Source organism: Pongo pygmaeus, chromosome 21 (genome assembly GCF_028885625.2).
Source record: "Pongo pygmaeus isolate AG05252 chromosome 21, NHGRI_mPonPyg2-v2.0_pri, whole genome shotgun sequence".
Classification (NCBI taxonomy): Eukaryota; Metazoa; Chordata; class Mammalia; order Primates; family Hominidae; genus Pongo; species Pongo pygmaeus.
In genome coordinates, this window is record NC_072394.2 from 66,270,654 (window position 1) to 66,285,317 (window position 14,664).

General features: G+C 62.8%; 1 protein-coding gene across 2 annotated transcripts; it reads right to left on the minus strand.

Moving 5' to 3' along the window:
• Positions 1 to 765: 765 nt before the first annotated feature.
• SRMS (src-related kinase lacking C-terminal regulatory tyrosine and N-terminal myristylation sites) lies at positions 766 to 9,932 on the minus strand. 2 transcript variants are annotated; one of them, XR_008496125.1, is made up of 9 exons: positions 9,577 to 9,932; positions 6,557 to 6,678; positions 5,579 to 5,745; positions 4,718 to 4,859; positions 4,441 to 4,599; positions 3,711 to 3,892; positions 3,461 to 3,617; positions 2,474 to 3,273; positions 766 to 2,439 (listed from the first exon to the last, which is right to left on the minus strand). XR_008496125.1 is itself a non-coding variant. In XM_054467513.1 (8 exons), exons 1-8 carry the CDS (start codon positions 9,930 to 9,932, stop codon positions 3,080 to 3,082), a joined length of 1,479 nt encoding a protein of 492 aa, XP_054323488.1. In that variant the 3' UTR covers positions 2,469 to 3,079. The 2 variants fall into 2 exon arrangements, 1 of the variants encoding a protein (XP_054323488.1); XM_054467513.1 differs by lacking the exon at positions 766 to 2,439 and having other exon boundaries at positions 2,469 to 3,273.
• Between the last annotated feature and the right edge of the window lie 4,732 nt (positions 9,933 to 14,664).

Below are 14,664 nucleotides of genomic sequence, written 5' to 3' on the forward strand. Positions count from 1 at the left end.
ACCCTCAGAGCTGCGGGGGCACAGGTGGAGGCCGCCTCTCTCCCCGCTTCTGGAAGCTTCCCCTCCACCCGTCGGTGCCTCCCCTCACCCAGCCCCAGACTCCACCCCTGAGCACAGGGCCCAATGTCAGGAGCTGCTGTGGGCAGGCGTCCTGAGAGCCGCCTCAGGGGCAGGCCCGCCTCGGGTAAGAGCCAAGCAAGGAAGAGGGAGTGGAGTCAGGGCAGCGACAGCTGTGTGGGTCGGCCCGGAGGACTTCCCGGAAGAGGAGGGCCCGAGGGTTTTGGGGGATCCCGGGGGAGGCAGAGCCAGGGGCACCCGCGGCTGAAGAAACGGGCACTGCCTTCCTTCACATGGACACCAGGGGGCAGGCAAGGACCGTGAGTGCGGCCTGGAAGCGCCCACAGCGCTGGGCCCAAGACCACGGCTCCCCCCCGGGCAGCCCCTCCTGCCTCCAGCCTCTGCCTCCTCCTGCCCAGCCCGCAGGACCCCTGCCCCCTTCCAGCTCTCCTCCCCTCTCCTGAGTCACGCCTGAGTGAGCCCTGCCGTGACCCCCACCTGCACCCGACGGCCGCCTGTCCCCCAGCCCCTGAGACTCGAGACACCCCCTCCCTGGAGGCCCTTCCCCACCCCACCCTCCTGCTGACCCTACTGTGTCCACCAGGGAGCTCCAACCCAGGGACCTGGACCAGCAGCCACAAGGGGGCAGGAAGGGCTGCGAAGGGAAATTCAAAGTCTGCAAGGAGTGGTAGGGAAAGTCCCTAAACTGCGTATTTGAACTTTTATTTTTATTGCAAAGAGAAATAATGGCACCTTCCACTCATTGTTTTGAGATTAAGAACAATAATCTGGATTATTTGACAGGTTCATAGATTTCTGAGCAGCCCAGCTCAGCGCTGACCAAGGTGGGGAGGGGCAGCGGGGTGCCGGGCTGGGCAGTGTCCCTCAGGCCCTCCCAGCTCTGTCTGGGGTCGGTCGGGGAGGATGCAGGGGGAGGGGTGGGGGGTGGGGAATGCGAAAGGAGGGCGCCGGGTCATCTGGCCAGGCAGCGTCCCTCAGAGCCCACCAGCTCTGACACTGCCCCGGTGTCCTCGAGCCTTGGGCCTCTGGGCCCGCGAGTCTGTGTCCAGGAAGCCTCGAGTATCCCTGAGTTCGGACGTGCAGGACGTTCAGTCTAAGCCACACCAGGAGGCAGGAACGTCCCCGGCCCCTCCCGGATACCCAGGAGCACCAAACCTGTTCAGCTGTTGGCTGGTGAGATGCCTGGGAAGGCACAGGTGCCACACACACACCTGGTCCCCTTAATCCCAGTGGCTGCTGCAGAAAGCACAGAGGGCGAGGCCTTCTGTGCCAGAGGAGCCCCCAGGCTGCTGTGCTGGGGACGTGCCAGAACCGGAAGCTCAGCTCAAGGCCTCAGTGGGCCCAGGTACCGGAGCCAGCCCCTCCCCTAGGTTCTCCCATGCAGATGGAGCTGGGCAGCTGGCCAGGGTCTCAAAAGCTCAGATAAAGCCTCTTGCCTCCACCATCTGCAGGGGTCCTGGTTCCTGCTGCTTCCCTCTGCTTGGCTTTGTTCCTCCTGCTCACGGGCCCCAGGAAGCCCCTGCACTGCCTCCATTCTCTGAGCCTCCGAGTGGCCCCTTCCCTCCCCGGGGTCACCTGTCTTTGCACACAGGAGTCTCATCTCTTAGCTCCCTCCTGAGCCAGCCTTTGGCCGGGGACTGTGGACGGTGGCCATCAGCACTTTGGCTCAGCAGGTGCAGAGCTGACCCTAACTCTAGGGGACAAGGGACTCAGTCAGGCCTGAACTTGTCTCCAAACTTTCTGTCCCCAAAAGCCTTCTGGGCACAGCTGCCAACCTGGGCTCCCAGGAGGGTGGGGGGCAGGATCTCCGGGGGCCACAAACAGACCCTGCCGGCCCCCTTGCTTCTTGACGTGTTTCACAAAGACCTGAGCAGAAGCTTCCCTGAGCCAGACGTGGGGAGACGAGGGCCGACCCTGCACGTCCCTGCCCCCTCCTGCCTCGGTGACCCCCAAGGACTCACACCCAGAGGCTTCCTGAGCCAGTTGCTGCTCAGCACACCATGGGATCTACCTCCGAGCCCCCAACCGACCCTGCCTGACCCTGCACAGGCAGAAGACTCCAAATCCCCCACGGCCCACCCTGAGGCCCCTGGAAATAGCCTCCAAGGGCAGCTGCCACGTCACCAAACCTCCCCACCCTTCCTGTGCCGCCTGGAACCGGCCCAGGGAGATGGAACTGGCAGCTCAGGCAGCTCCTGCCGATGCCTTTGGGGCTCACACTGTCTGGGCACCATGATGTCCTGGGCTGGGGGTCTGGGCCGCATGGGGGCCGCTCCAACCTGCATTTTCTAGCCACGTGGACCCCCACGCTCCAGCTCCTGGGTCTGGGTTTGGGGGGCTGAGCCTATGTGTGATGTGCGCCTGTGTGTGATGTGCGCCTGTGTGTGATGTGCACCTGTGTGTGATGTGCGCCTGTGTGCGTGTCTGAGTGGGTCAGTCCCGGCTTACTGAGTGCTGTGAGCGTGAGTGGGTTTGTGCACAGGCCACCAGCGTGTCTGTGAGGGGCAGGTGACGGTGCCACCCCGTGCCTACATACCACACACCCAGTGGGGTCAACACCGCGGTCTGCCTGGGAGCCAGCACTGGTCACTTCCACAAACCCAAGCTGGGACTAGGGAGAGAACTAGGCCTTTGGCTCTTGACCCTGGGAGGGAGTCCAGGGGACCCAGGCAGAGACACACGGGGCTCAGGGTTCCCCGCCCAGAGCCTCCGAGGCTTCTCCCCACCCTTCTGTGCTGTTGTCTCTCTTGAGATGCCAGGGACACGTATCACACTGCACAGGGAACGTCAGTCAGCCCTCCACCGTCTGCACAAGTCACACTGCACAGGGAACGTCAGCCCCAGCCCTCCGTCTGCACGTCTGCCTGGTGCACAAACACGTGTGCACGCCAGGGCCTGAGGCCCACAGCCAGAGGCTCCTCGGTCCGGCCAACTGGCATCCCTTCAAGTTGACGCTCTGCAGGGAGGAGGGGCTGGCCTGGCTGGAGCGCGGAGCCTTGGGTCACGTGAGGACTGGGGGACGGCATCTGTGGATGGCGTGCAGCTTCTCCCGCAGCGTGGCGAAGGAGGGCCGTTCCTCAGGGCTGCTCCTCCAGCACTCCAGCATGAGCACGTAGACCTCCGCTGGGCAGGCAGCCGGGCGTGGCAGCCGGTACCCTCGCATGATCTGCTGCAGCGTCTCGTGGTTGGTCATCCCTGGGAGGCGCGGGACAAGAGCTGCCTCGATTCTGCCTGGGGGTCCCTATGGAGGCCTCCTGTAGCCCCCTGTGTCACCTGCCTGCCCTTGGCCAGACCCTCCAACCCCCTGCCAACACCGTCCAGGCCCCTGGCCTGGACTCCCGGGCAGAGCCTGCCTCCTCCCTCTGGCTGCCTGGGGACGCACCTTCGTAGGGACACTGGCCATAGGTGAAAACCTCGTACAGCAGGACGCCGAAGGACCAGACGTCCGACTTCTGGGAGAAGACACGATAATTGGCCGCCTCAGGCGCTGTCCACTTGACCGGGATCTTGGAGCTGCTGCTCGGGGAGTAGATGTCGTCCTGGGGGCGAGGGAAGGCCCCTGGTAGGGCAGGTGGACCGGGGTCCCCTCACCCATCCCCTCGAGCAGTCAGGGGCCCAGAGCCTCCGCTGACCTTGAGCAGCCGGGCCAGGCCAAAGTCAGCCACCTTGCAGGCCAGGCCATCGTCCACGAGCACGTTCCTGGCAGCCAAGTCCCGGTGCACGATGCGCTGCTCCTCCAGGTAGTTCATGCCCTCAGCCACCTGGCAGGCAAAGCCCAGGAGCGGCGGCAGACGCAGGGCCCGGCCCTCGGGGCCTGCAGGAGACAGCACAGGGCCTTTCAGGGCACGGGGCCAATGGCCAGTGAGGCCGGCATCCACCCACGTCACCTTCCCCCATGCCTCAGCCTCCTCATCTCTAAGACGTGGTGAGGATGGCATGGCCGGCTAAGGCCACAGGAAGCCCCAAGTGAGACGGGGAGGGTCCTGTACTCCTGTACTCACCACGGTGACCCGGCAGCCGGCCCAGGCCCCCAACAAAGACTGGGGCAGAGAAGAGCCAGAGGCTGGGCTGGGTCCGTGTCACATTAGACCAAGGCTGGTGACCCAGATGGGACCGCACCCCCCACCGCCCCCGAACTCCAGCTCCAGCCCCAGAGCCACAGTGCTCTGGCCTGGCCCAGACCTGACCCCAGCCCCCTGTTGACTGGAGACCAGACAGGGATGGGATCTGCAGCCGGGGCCACCTTCTCCCGGTAGAGAGGCCCGGTTCACCTGGGAAACCCCGCAGGTTCAGCTCTGCGCCGGGAGGGAAGGGGCGGTGGCAGGCGCGGCAGGGCCATGTGGCAGCAGGGAGGGGACTCACTGCCCAGGAAGGCCTGCAGGTTCCCCTTGCGCATGAGCTCCGTGACGATGTACACAGGCTCCCCGCCCGAGCACACTGCGTGCAGCCGGATGAGCCGCTCGTGCCGCAGGCCCTTCAGCGTCTGGATCTCCTTGGCGAGGTCAGTGAGCTTCATGTCGGCTGTGAGAAAGGGTGTGGCTCCAGGACCGGCCCACGCCACCAACATCACTGCCCCGGGGCTTGAGGGTTGGACAGCGGGTGCGGGGCCCGGCCGCGGCGCAGGATCTCGGAGCCTCACCTGACTTGATGACCTTGATCGCCACGGGCAGGGAGCCCAGCCACAGGCCTTCCCACACCTCCCCAAAGTAGCCTTCACCCAGTTTCCTCCCAAGGGCGAACTCGGAGTGTGGCCGCTCCCACGCGTCCTGCCGCGGGGCCTTCTGCAGGGAGGGTGGTCAGCGTGGGCCTCTGTGCTCTGTCCCAGGCACAGCCCCCCACACCAGGCCTCCAGCGGGCACCCCCGTCCCCAGCACACACTCACCCTACCCTGGCCGGGACAAAGGGGAGTGGGTGCCAGGCTTGGAGGCCCGGCCCAGCCCTGTGGGAGCTCATTGCTCTGGGGGCCTAAGTGGCACCTTTGCCCCAGCCGGATATCCGTCTACACATGCTCATTACTGCCCCTGGCCAGGCTGTCATTATGAGACCAGAGAAACCAGACTGCTGCCCTGGCCCTCGGCAGGGTGGTTCACATCGGGGACAGTCCCTGGGATCCAGCGGCTCCAGCCCAGGTGCAGCATCTTGTGATCTGCATCTCCTCCCACAGCTTCCGCCCTTGGGGCCTGGGGCAGCCTTGAATGCCTTCCCCAAACTGTCCCCACCCTCCTGGCTGCTCCCCTGCAGAGCTGGGCACTGCCACAGGTCTCCTTTCCCCACTCCCAGCCCCCCAGGACCCCAGGAATCCCAACAACCCTCAGAGACACCCACAGACAGCAGCATGTGCAGGAGCCGCTGGGATACTCCGATGCTCCCAGGCCTGAGCAGGGCCCTGGAGCTGGTCCTCTGACAGCCCCAGGGGCTTTGTGACGGGGTGGGGAGGAGCACCTAGAACAGGGCCATGCCTCGGGCCCAGCATGGGGCAGCTTGGCAGGCACAGGCCCACCTGGGGCACGCAGGGCTGCAGCAGGGGGTTCTGGATCAGCTTCCAGTTGGCCTTGTAGTAGGTGAGCAGCTCCTCCAGGCCGGGAAAGAGCCGTCCCTTCTGCAGGTAGAGGCTGCCATCAGCTGCCATGGAGACCCGGTAGTGGCAGACCTTGGCCTGGGCCCGGACTAGGAAGGGTTCAGAGATGGAGACCCCTGCCTCGGCTGCCAGCTGCCCCGACCCTCCCACCCCAGAGGATGCTGGCCACAACCCACTAAGGGATCTGGCTCAGACCTAGCTGGGGACCCTGAGATGGTCAGAGCTGTGTGGAGAAGGGAGTGTGGGCAGCCACAGGCTGGGGCAGGGCAGCGAGAGGGGCCCAGGTTGGAGCTTTTCTGCTGACGGTGTGCACAGAGTAGGCACTTAATAAATACTTGTAGAATGAATGAGTCCATGAGTCAGTGAAGAATGAAGGAATAAGGAAGAAAAAAAGGAAAAGTGAATGAATGAATGAATGAATAAGTGAATGAGTGAAACAATAAGCTAGTGAACAAATCAGTGAATAAATGAGTGAATGAGTGAATGAATGAATGAGTGAATTAGTGAGGAATGAATGAACAAGTGAATGAGTGGATGAATGAATGAGTGAATTAGTGAGTGAAGAATGAACGAGTGAATGAGTGGATGAATGAATGAGTGAATTAATGAGTGAGGAATGAATGAACAAGTGAATGAGTGGATGAATAGATGAATGAGTGAATTAGTGAGTGAGGAATGAACAAGTGAATGAGTGACTGAACGAATGAATGGGTGAATGACTGAATGAATGAATACATGGGTGAGTGAGCAAGTGCAGAAGGTGACCGGCATATCTCCTTTTGGGCCCTCAGTGGTGCCAGGTGTGAATCAGGAGCCAGCACTGCCTAGAGACCAACCACCCCAAGGTCAAGGGCCACTGACCTGGTGGGGGACAGAGGCAGGAGGGGCCGCCCCAGGTACCTGACAGTGAGTAGCCCCCGAGGCTGCTCTCGCTGGGCCGGATGAGGAAGGCCCCTGGTTCGTTGGGTGGGGAGAGGAGCAGCTGCTGTGCCTGGGTCCGGCTGACCCCGCTAAAGTACCAGCTGCAAACAGCAGGTGCGGTAGTCACCTTGCAGGCCCCTCAGCCAGTGGCCCCACATGCTCTCCTCCGTGCTGGCGGCAGGGCTGAGCCCAGCTGTCCCACCGCCTCTCAGGGAGAAGGTCCACCCCATGGCAGGGCTGGAGTCCCAGCACAAGGTCTGCACTGCCTCAGCCCCCAGTGCCGGCCCCATCCTCCTGCTCAGCCCTGAGCGTCCTCACCTTGGCCGTGGGCTCTCCCTTAGCCCTGCTGGGCGTGACCTCCAGTTCCCTGTTCATAGTGACCGCCAGCCCCAGCCACAGGTTAACAGTCAGCCCTGGCCATAGGCCTCCAAATTCGGCTTTGCTGAGCCCCTGCGCAGACATGGAGCTGACGGCCTGGTGAGCTGCCCGGAAGCACTGCTGGGCTGTCGATGTGGCCGTACAGGGCCACGGGCGCCACCTGGCTGGGCACGGCCCACCTGCCTCAGGCAGTTGGTTAGTGGAGGGGGCCCATGCGAGCTGTGTCCTGAGGAGGCGGCCTAAGCCAGGCTGGGCAGGTCAGGAGGGGCAGCCAGTGGGCGGCTGCAGGGGGGTTGCTATGCGAACGTTCAAAGCATCCTGCATCCCACGCTGGAGAGTTGTGCCCAGTACAAGACGGCCCCAAGCCCACTGGCATCTGTCCACACAGACACCCCCTCCGAAAAGCCAGGTGCAGGTGAGACCTCTCTGAACACAGTGCACGGTGGCAGGGAGCTCCCAGGTGCCCACTCCTCAGATGCCCACACACGAGGAGCCCACACCGGGTGTCGGGAGAGGGGCCGGCTGGGGCTCCCCTGTCCAGGTGGGCCGCCCACCAGGTCACATCTACTCATTCCTGGGAGCCAGAGGAATCCTTGGAAGGAAGACAGAAATGCTCCCAGCCCCACCCCGTCTGCATAACTCTGCTTCTAAAGTCCAAGGCGGGGACTCCACACCTGACTCAGCTTCCCATCCTGGAGCCTCCCACTTCCTGGAGCTTCCTGGGACCCGGAGAGGGATGCCTGCCACTCCCCTGCCCCAGGGCACACCCCGTAAGCCCCAGAAGGAGGAAGCAGAGTGAGCCGGGTGTCAGGGTGGGGCTGAAACCACCTGGGAAGTGGGACTAGGAGAGGACCCGAGGCGGGCCTCAGAGTCAACACCAGATTCGGGGCTGGGGCACAGCCGTGCCATCCTGGGCAGACTGGGACTGGGCAAGATGGAGGATACAGTCTGGCACCCCTGCCCCGGGGACCTGGGGGGCAATGGGGGCATCAGGAATAGAAACCGACACGGCCAGGGCTGTGGGGCTGGGCTGAAGTTGAAGGGAATGAAGATGGAGACAGGAAGAGGTGTGGGACTGGGGACAGAGAGGCGGCGGCCTGAGGCGCTGGCTCCGTGGACGCTCTGTCCATGGAGCTCCTCCTGCAGCCAGGGCCCCTGCCTTCTGGGGTCTGCTGGCAGGGAGACGCAACCCTCTCACGTGTAAAGGGACTCAGGTCCCTCCGAGCACCGCGGGGTGTGGGGATGAGACACAGGTGTTTTCCCAAAACGTCGCCAGCCTCCTCTGAAGCCCACATCAGGGCTTGGGGGTCGGAGGTGAGCCCCTGTGGGATCCTGAGATGCAGGGGATGTGCCTGAGGTCTCTCCCTGGGGCGTGGGGCCAGGTGTCTGGAGCTAATGACACCTGAGTGTGGTTAGTCTTTTAACCTCCAGCCTAGGCAAATAGTCATTAGTTTTGCCTATGGACCGCCCTGCTCCACCCGGAGCCCTGCCCTCCGGGAACTGCTGAAGGGGTCTGTCCTCCGCACCTGGGGTGACTGTGAGCCCCTTCCCATCACAAAGCCTGCTTGCCCCCCAACCACTTCTCAGGACAAGCGGGGCAGGTGTGGGGTGAGGGCCTGGGGCCCCTCAGAAAGCACCTTCCTGTGACTCCGGCTTCACCCACCCCATGGAACCCCCAGGACGATGTGTGAGTGCCAAGGGGCCCCCAGGAGGCTGGAAGTGGCCCTGAGCAAGGCTGATCCCGAAGGTCTCCAGGGCTCAGGCCTTGCCCAGCTGGACGCCGGACCAAGGCAGCCACTCAGAGCAGCCGCACTGGGCGTCTGGACTAGGCGCCTCTGCAACCCCTGCTCACCTGCCCTCACCCAGAGCTCCTGGAACGTGGGCCCCTGTCTCAGCCCCCAGTCCCAGCCCCTACTCACCTGCCCTCACCCAGAGCTCCTGGAGCGTGGGCCCCTGTCTCAGCCCTCAGCCCCTGCTCACGTGCCCTCACCCAGAGCTCCTGGAGCGTGGGCCCCTGTCTCAGCCCCCAGCTCCAGCCCCTGCTCACCTGCCTTCACCCAGAGCTCCTGGAGCGTGGGCCCCTGTCTCAGCCCCCAGCTCCAGCCCCTGCTCACCTGCCTTCACCCAGAGCTCCTGGAGCGTGGGCCCCTGTCTCAGCCCCCAGCCCCAGCCCCTGCTCACCTGCCCTCACCCAGAGCTCCTGGAGCGTGGGCCCCTGTATCATCTGGTGCCTCCCAGCCCCCAGCCCCTGCCCTCCAAGCAGTGACCGCTCCATGAACACTGGACTCCCTATGTGAGGGTGGGAAGGCCTGGCCAGCCAGGCAGGGTCCTGGAGGAACCACCGCTGGGTGCCCGGCTGGTGCAGCTGATGTCCCCCCCAGGACCTGACCACGCCTGCCGGAGCCTCCTCTCCCTCTCAGCAGCGCACAGCGGACACTGCTGTTTTCCTACCGCACCTGCCGGCCCGGGGCCCATCAGCTGTCCCTGAATGAATGCGTGGATGAACAAATGAATGAACATATAGCCATGGACATGCGATTTCCAACTCAAAATCCTGCCGTTGTTCCGTACTCCCCAGCTGGGGGCGAGGCAGGCTCTGACTCCGAGGCCGAGGTACTCACGGTTGGTCTGAGAGCGTCTCAGGAGCGGCCTTGGCCACGTGGATGATGGGCACGAGCCCGGTGCGGGGCTGGCCTGAAAGCCTGTGCGCGAAGATGTAGCCGCCCCCCTCTTCGAGGGCGCAGAGCCTATCCCCGCGGCGGACACTCAGCTCCCCGCTGCACCGCGCCGTGAAGTCATAGAGCGCAAGGAAGAGCTGAGGGAAGGGGCCGCAAGGCTCGGTGGGGAGCGCGGGCACTGGGTCGGCGTCGGGGTCCAGGGACCCGGGGGTGCCGTGGTCCGGCTCGTCGCCCGTTGGCCAGATCTTGTCCCAGAAGAAGGACAGGAAGGCCAGCCGCCTCCTGAGGAAGGGCTCCATCCCCCGAGGTCACCGCGCTGGGCCGAGGGCCGAGCGCTCCCTGCACCAGTTGTGGGGTGACAGGGGACCCCGGCCCTGCGGTCACTCGGAGGTCCCCTGGATCCAGGAGGCACACGGTTCCCACCGACGTCCGGGCTGGCGTTCCGGCTGGGTGGGGCGCAGGGCGGACCCCCTGCCTCAGGCACACCGACAGCACCTCCTGTCCTCGACCTCCTTGGAGTCTGGAGTGCACCGTCCCCTCCCCAACCCGACGGCAGAGGGCAGCTTGGGCTGGGGCGGGGGCGGGCTCCAGGAGGAGCCCGAGGAGGGCGGGGTGAGCAGGGCCAGCCTCTCTCCCGCCCTCTGCAAGGCCCAGGCAGGCGGAATGGCTCTGCCCAGTCAGGCCCGGCCCATGCCCAAGGGCACCACAGTCCAACAGCCGCCTGTGCCCACGGAGAAGTGGGGGGTCCACGGAGAGGGGCTGCTGTTCAGCACTTGCAGTGGTTGCCAAGCCTGAGCTGCACTTAGTGAAAAATTGCCTGCTTATTTAAATGTTGGCCAGATATTTTAACATCATTAACCCTGCACCAGGCGCTGAGTCTCCGGCTTCTGCAGCGAAGGCTGAGGACAGGCGAGTGAGGGGGCTCTCAGCACCCCGGCTTTCATTCAGTAAAATGAGATGCTGATTTCAGGGAGCTCGGCCGCAGGCCAGGCACCCAGATGCCCCACGCTGCCCGATGACCGGCTTCTGGGTCAGTCAATGCCCAGGCCATACCCAAAGGCTACTGCGGGGAAGTGGAGGCTGCGGACGCCTGGCCCCAGTTCAGGGGGATGAGCACATGGAGAAGGGAAGGCGGGCAAGTCCCCGGCTGGGGACCTCCCACCCTCTCCCTGGACAGCGCCAAGCCCCCACATGCTGAAGCAAACTCTGCCCGCTCAGGCAGGGCCCCAGATCGGGGCAGGACTGGGGGAGCAAATCCCAGCAAAACCCAGCAGCACGGTACAGGGTCCTGAGGCAGGAGGATGGGGTGGGGTGAGGCCATCTGCAGTCTCTCGCTCCTCCCGCCGGCCTCCCCCAGCAGCCCCTTCAGCACCTGGGTGGCCTTCAGGGAGCCTCACGCCCCTTCCCCACATCTCACACGCATCCATGCCCCCACTTCATGCGTGTGGCTGAATGCATCCCTCCAATAGGCGTGACCAGTGTCCAGCCAACGACAAGCCCCTCTCGCACCTGCCTGCCCTGGAGCCACAGATGGTCTTCTCAGAAACCTTACGTCTGGGGACTGGTGTGTGCATTGTGGGGTGGCAGTGACACCCATGGCCTGGCTCTCAGGGCACCCCAGCGGCCAAGCTGTGTCCGGGCTGACAGCCTGGAGCCAGCAGGGGCCCTGGGAGGCTGGACATCGCCAGGCTCAGGGCAGGCTCTGCACCAGAGAGGTGTCCTGCTGGGGGTCGGGGGGAGGGTATTGAGAAATGTGGAGAATTGTAAATACTACATTGGGGGTGGCCTTCGAGGGGCCCCAGCGCCTTCTCCTCCCGTGCCTCCCCCCGCCGCCGTCTCCTCCCGCCCCCGCCGCCTTCTCCTCCCGCCCTCGCCGCCGTCTCCTCCGGCCCTCGCCGCCATCTCCTCCCTCCCCCGCCGCTGTCTCCTCCCCCCCGCCGCCATCTCCTCCCCTCCACCCCCACCCCCCGCCCCCCGCCGCCGCCTCCTCCCCACACCCACTGCCGTCTCCTCACGTGCAGGTGAGGCTTTTGCCCATTTCTTTTTTTTTACTTTTTTTTGGAAACAGGGTCTCACTCTGTCGCCCAGGCTGGAGCGTAGTGGCAGCCTCGATCTCCTGGGCTCAAGCCATCCTCCTGCCGGACTACAGGTGTGCGCCACATGCCCAGATAAATTTTTTGTTATTTGTAGAGATGGGCTCTCACTATGTTGCCCAGGCTGGTTTTGAACTCTTGGCCTCAAGCGACCCTCCTGCCTCCCACAGTGCTGGGACTACAGGTGTGGCTACCAGCTCTCCTAAATCCTCCCTAGGACGTGACTCTTCCCTCCTAGAACGCCAAGGCCGCAGAGCCCCAGGGAGGCCTCCTCAGGCCATGGAAGGCTCCTGTGCTCACCACGCCAGGGTCAGGTGTTCAGGGCACTGAATGCAGATTTCTCCCAGACACTCCCTGTCCCTTAGAGCCACGGGATCGTGACATAGGACTCAGCACATTCCATGCCCAGCCGGAGCCAGAGGCAGGCCTGGCCATCAGGGTTAGGGCCCCGTTGGGCCTCTGCCCCGGCGTGTCTCACCCCCACTGCCCCACCTGCCCACAGATCAGCTCCCCACGTCTGCCCCATTTTCCGCCTCCTTGCACCTGCTGCCCTTGCACCGCACACATGCCAGGGTGAGTGTGGTCGGCAGGCAGCCAAGGCCAGCTTCATCCAGCTCCTCCCCGGTGGTCCTCAGAATCCCCGGCCCCGCATGCCCAGCTGCCCTTTCCTGCTGCCCTCCAAGTTATGCCCGCCCGTCCACCCCTTCCTCACCTCACCCACCAGGCGCAACACAGCCCAGCGTAGGGCCCCTGCCAGGTGTCCGTGTCAGCAGCCCCTTCCCTGCCTGCTGTGCCCTCCCCCATGACGTCACCTCCTCCCTCAGCCCTAACCAGATGGGTGGCACAGAGGGGAGTGAGGAAGGGGCCTGGGTACAGGATCAGTCTGGACGGGGTCAGGAGTCTTGGGCTTGGCCGGGTGAGGCGGCTCGCTCCTGTAATACCAGCATCTGGGGAGGCCAAGCAGGAGGATCGCTTGAGCCCAAGGGTTCAAGACCAGCCTGGGCAACATAGTGAGACCCCCATCTCTATTTTTTTAAAAAAAGAAAAGGCCGGGCATGGTGGCTCACACCTGTAATCCCAGCACTTTGGGAGGCCAAGGCGGGTGCATCACCTGAGGTCAGGAGTTCAAGACCAGCCTGGGCAACATGGTGAAACCCCGTCTCCACTAAAATACAAAAATTAGTCAGGCATGATGGCAGGCACCTGTAATCCCAGCTACTCGGGAGGCTGAGATGGGAGAATCACTTGAATCTGGGAGACGGTGGTTGCAGTGAGCCGAGATCGTCGTGCCACTGTACTCCAGCCTGGGTGGCTGAGCAAGACTCCATCTCAAAAAAAAAAAAAAAATGACCAGGGCTGGAATCCTGCTCTCAGACTCACTGGCCACATGACCTTGGGCATACACTGCTGAACCTCCCTGTGCCTCAGTTTCCCCATCTGTAAGAGCACTGAGCTTACAACGGCAGTGAGGACACAGACCAGGAGGATGGGGTGCAGGGCCCTTCCTGGTGTTCAGATGGAGGCTGGTGGCAGGAGCTCTGCCACATCAGGCCACCCCCATCCAGGTTTATGTGTCTGGAGGGCACAGCTCTGAGGGTCTCAGTGGTCAGGGTGCATTCTCTCCCCCATGACTGGCCCCACTACCCCCAGGCTTCACCATCCTCAGGGCCCAGGGAAGCTCTGTCCACCAGGGACAACAGATGCAAAGCTCTGTCCACCAGGGACAACAGACTGCCCATGCCCTGGTGGCCACAAACAGGGTTGAGCAAGACTGAGCACAAACTGGCCCCTGGTGCCCAGCAGTGAACAGGAGTGACTGTTGACCCTGCACGGAGGGGACTATGCTGAGCCCAAGAAGCCAGTCCCAAGGCTGCATACTGAAAGCCCGCACTGATAGGACATTCTTGAAATGACCAGACAGAGCCGGAGAGATGAGTAGTTGCAGGGCTAGGGAGGGGTGGGAGGGAGCAGCGTGGCCATAAAGAACATGTCAGGGTCCCATGGGGGTGGCACTGCCCTGCGTCTGTATCGACGTCAAGGTGCTGGCGTGATTCTGCACTGCAGTCCTGCAAGATGCTACCACTGGGGACGCTGGGGTAGAGAGGGTAACGGGACCTCTGTGTTACTTCTTACAACTGCAGGTGAATCTATACTTATCTTAAAAGTAAAAGTTTAACTTTGTTATTATTATTTATTTTGAGACAGGCCTCTGTCTTATTGCTCCCAGGCTGGAGTGCAGTGGCACAATCTCAGCTCACTGCAACCTCCACCTCCTGGGCTCAAGCGATTCTCCTGCCTCAGCCTCCTGAGTAGGTGGGACTACAGGCACCCGCCACCACGTCCAGCTATTTTTTTTTTTTTTTTTTTGAGACAGAATCTCGCTCTGTCGCCCGGACTGGAGTGCAGTGGCGTGATCTCGGTTCACTGCAAGCTCCACTTTCCGGGTTCACGCCATTCTCCTGCCTCAGTCTCCCGAATAGCTGGGACTACAGGCGCCTGCCACCACTCCCAGCTAGTTTTTTGTATTTTTAGTAGAGACAGGGTTTCACCATGGTCTTGATCACGTCCAGCTAATTTTTGTATTGTTAGTAGAGACTGGGTCTCACTATGTTGGCCAGGCTGGTCTCGAACTCCTGACCTCAGGTGATCTGCTTTCCTCGGCCTCCCAAAGTGCTGGGATTATAGGCATGAGCCACTGCGCCCAGCCATTATTATTCTTTTTAGAGACAGGGTCTCCCTCTGTTACCCAGGCTGGAGTGCAGTGGCACCATCTTGGCTCACTGCAGCCTCATCCTCCCAGGCTCAGGTGATCCTCCAGCCTCAGCCTTCCAAGTAGCTGAGACCACAGGTGCACACCACCACACCCAGCTAATTTTTCAAATTATTTGTAGAGACAGGGGTCTCCCTATGTTGCCCAGGCTGGTCTCAAACTTCTGGC

Excerpts from the sequence above, each read along its gene's own strand:
- SRMS (XM_054467513.1), bottom strand. The coding sequence starts at position 9,932 with ATGGAGCCCTTCCTCAGGAGGCGGCTGGCCTTCCTGTCCTTCTTCTGG. Across the intron at positions 5,746-6,556 it reads CGGGGGCTACTCACTGTCAG|TCCGGGCCCAGGCCAAGGTC; the intron begins GTACCTGGGGCG and ends AACCCTTCCTAG. Across the intron at positions 4,600-4,717 it reads GATCAAGGTCATCAAGTCAG|CCGACATGAAGCTCACTGAC; the intron begins GTGAGGCTCCGA and ends CCTTTCTCACAG.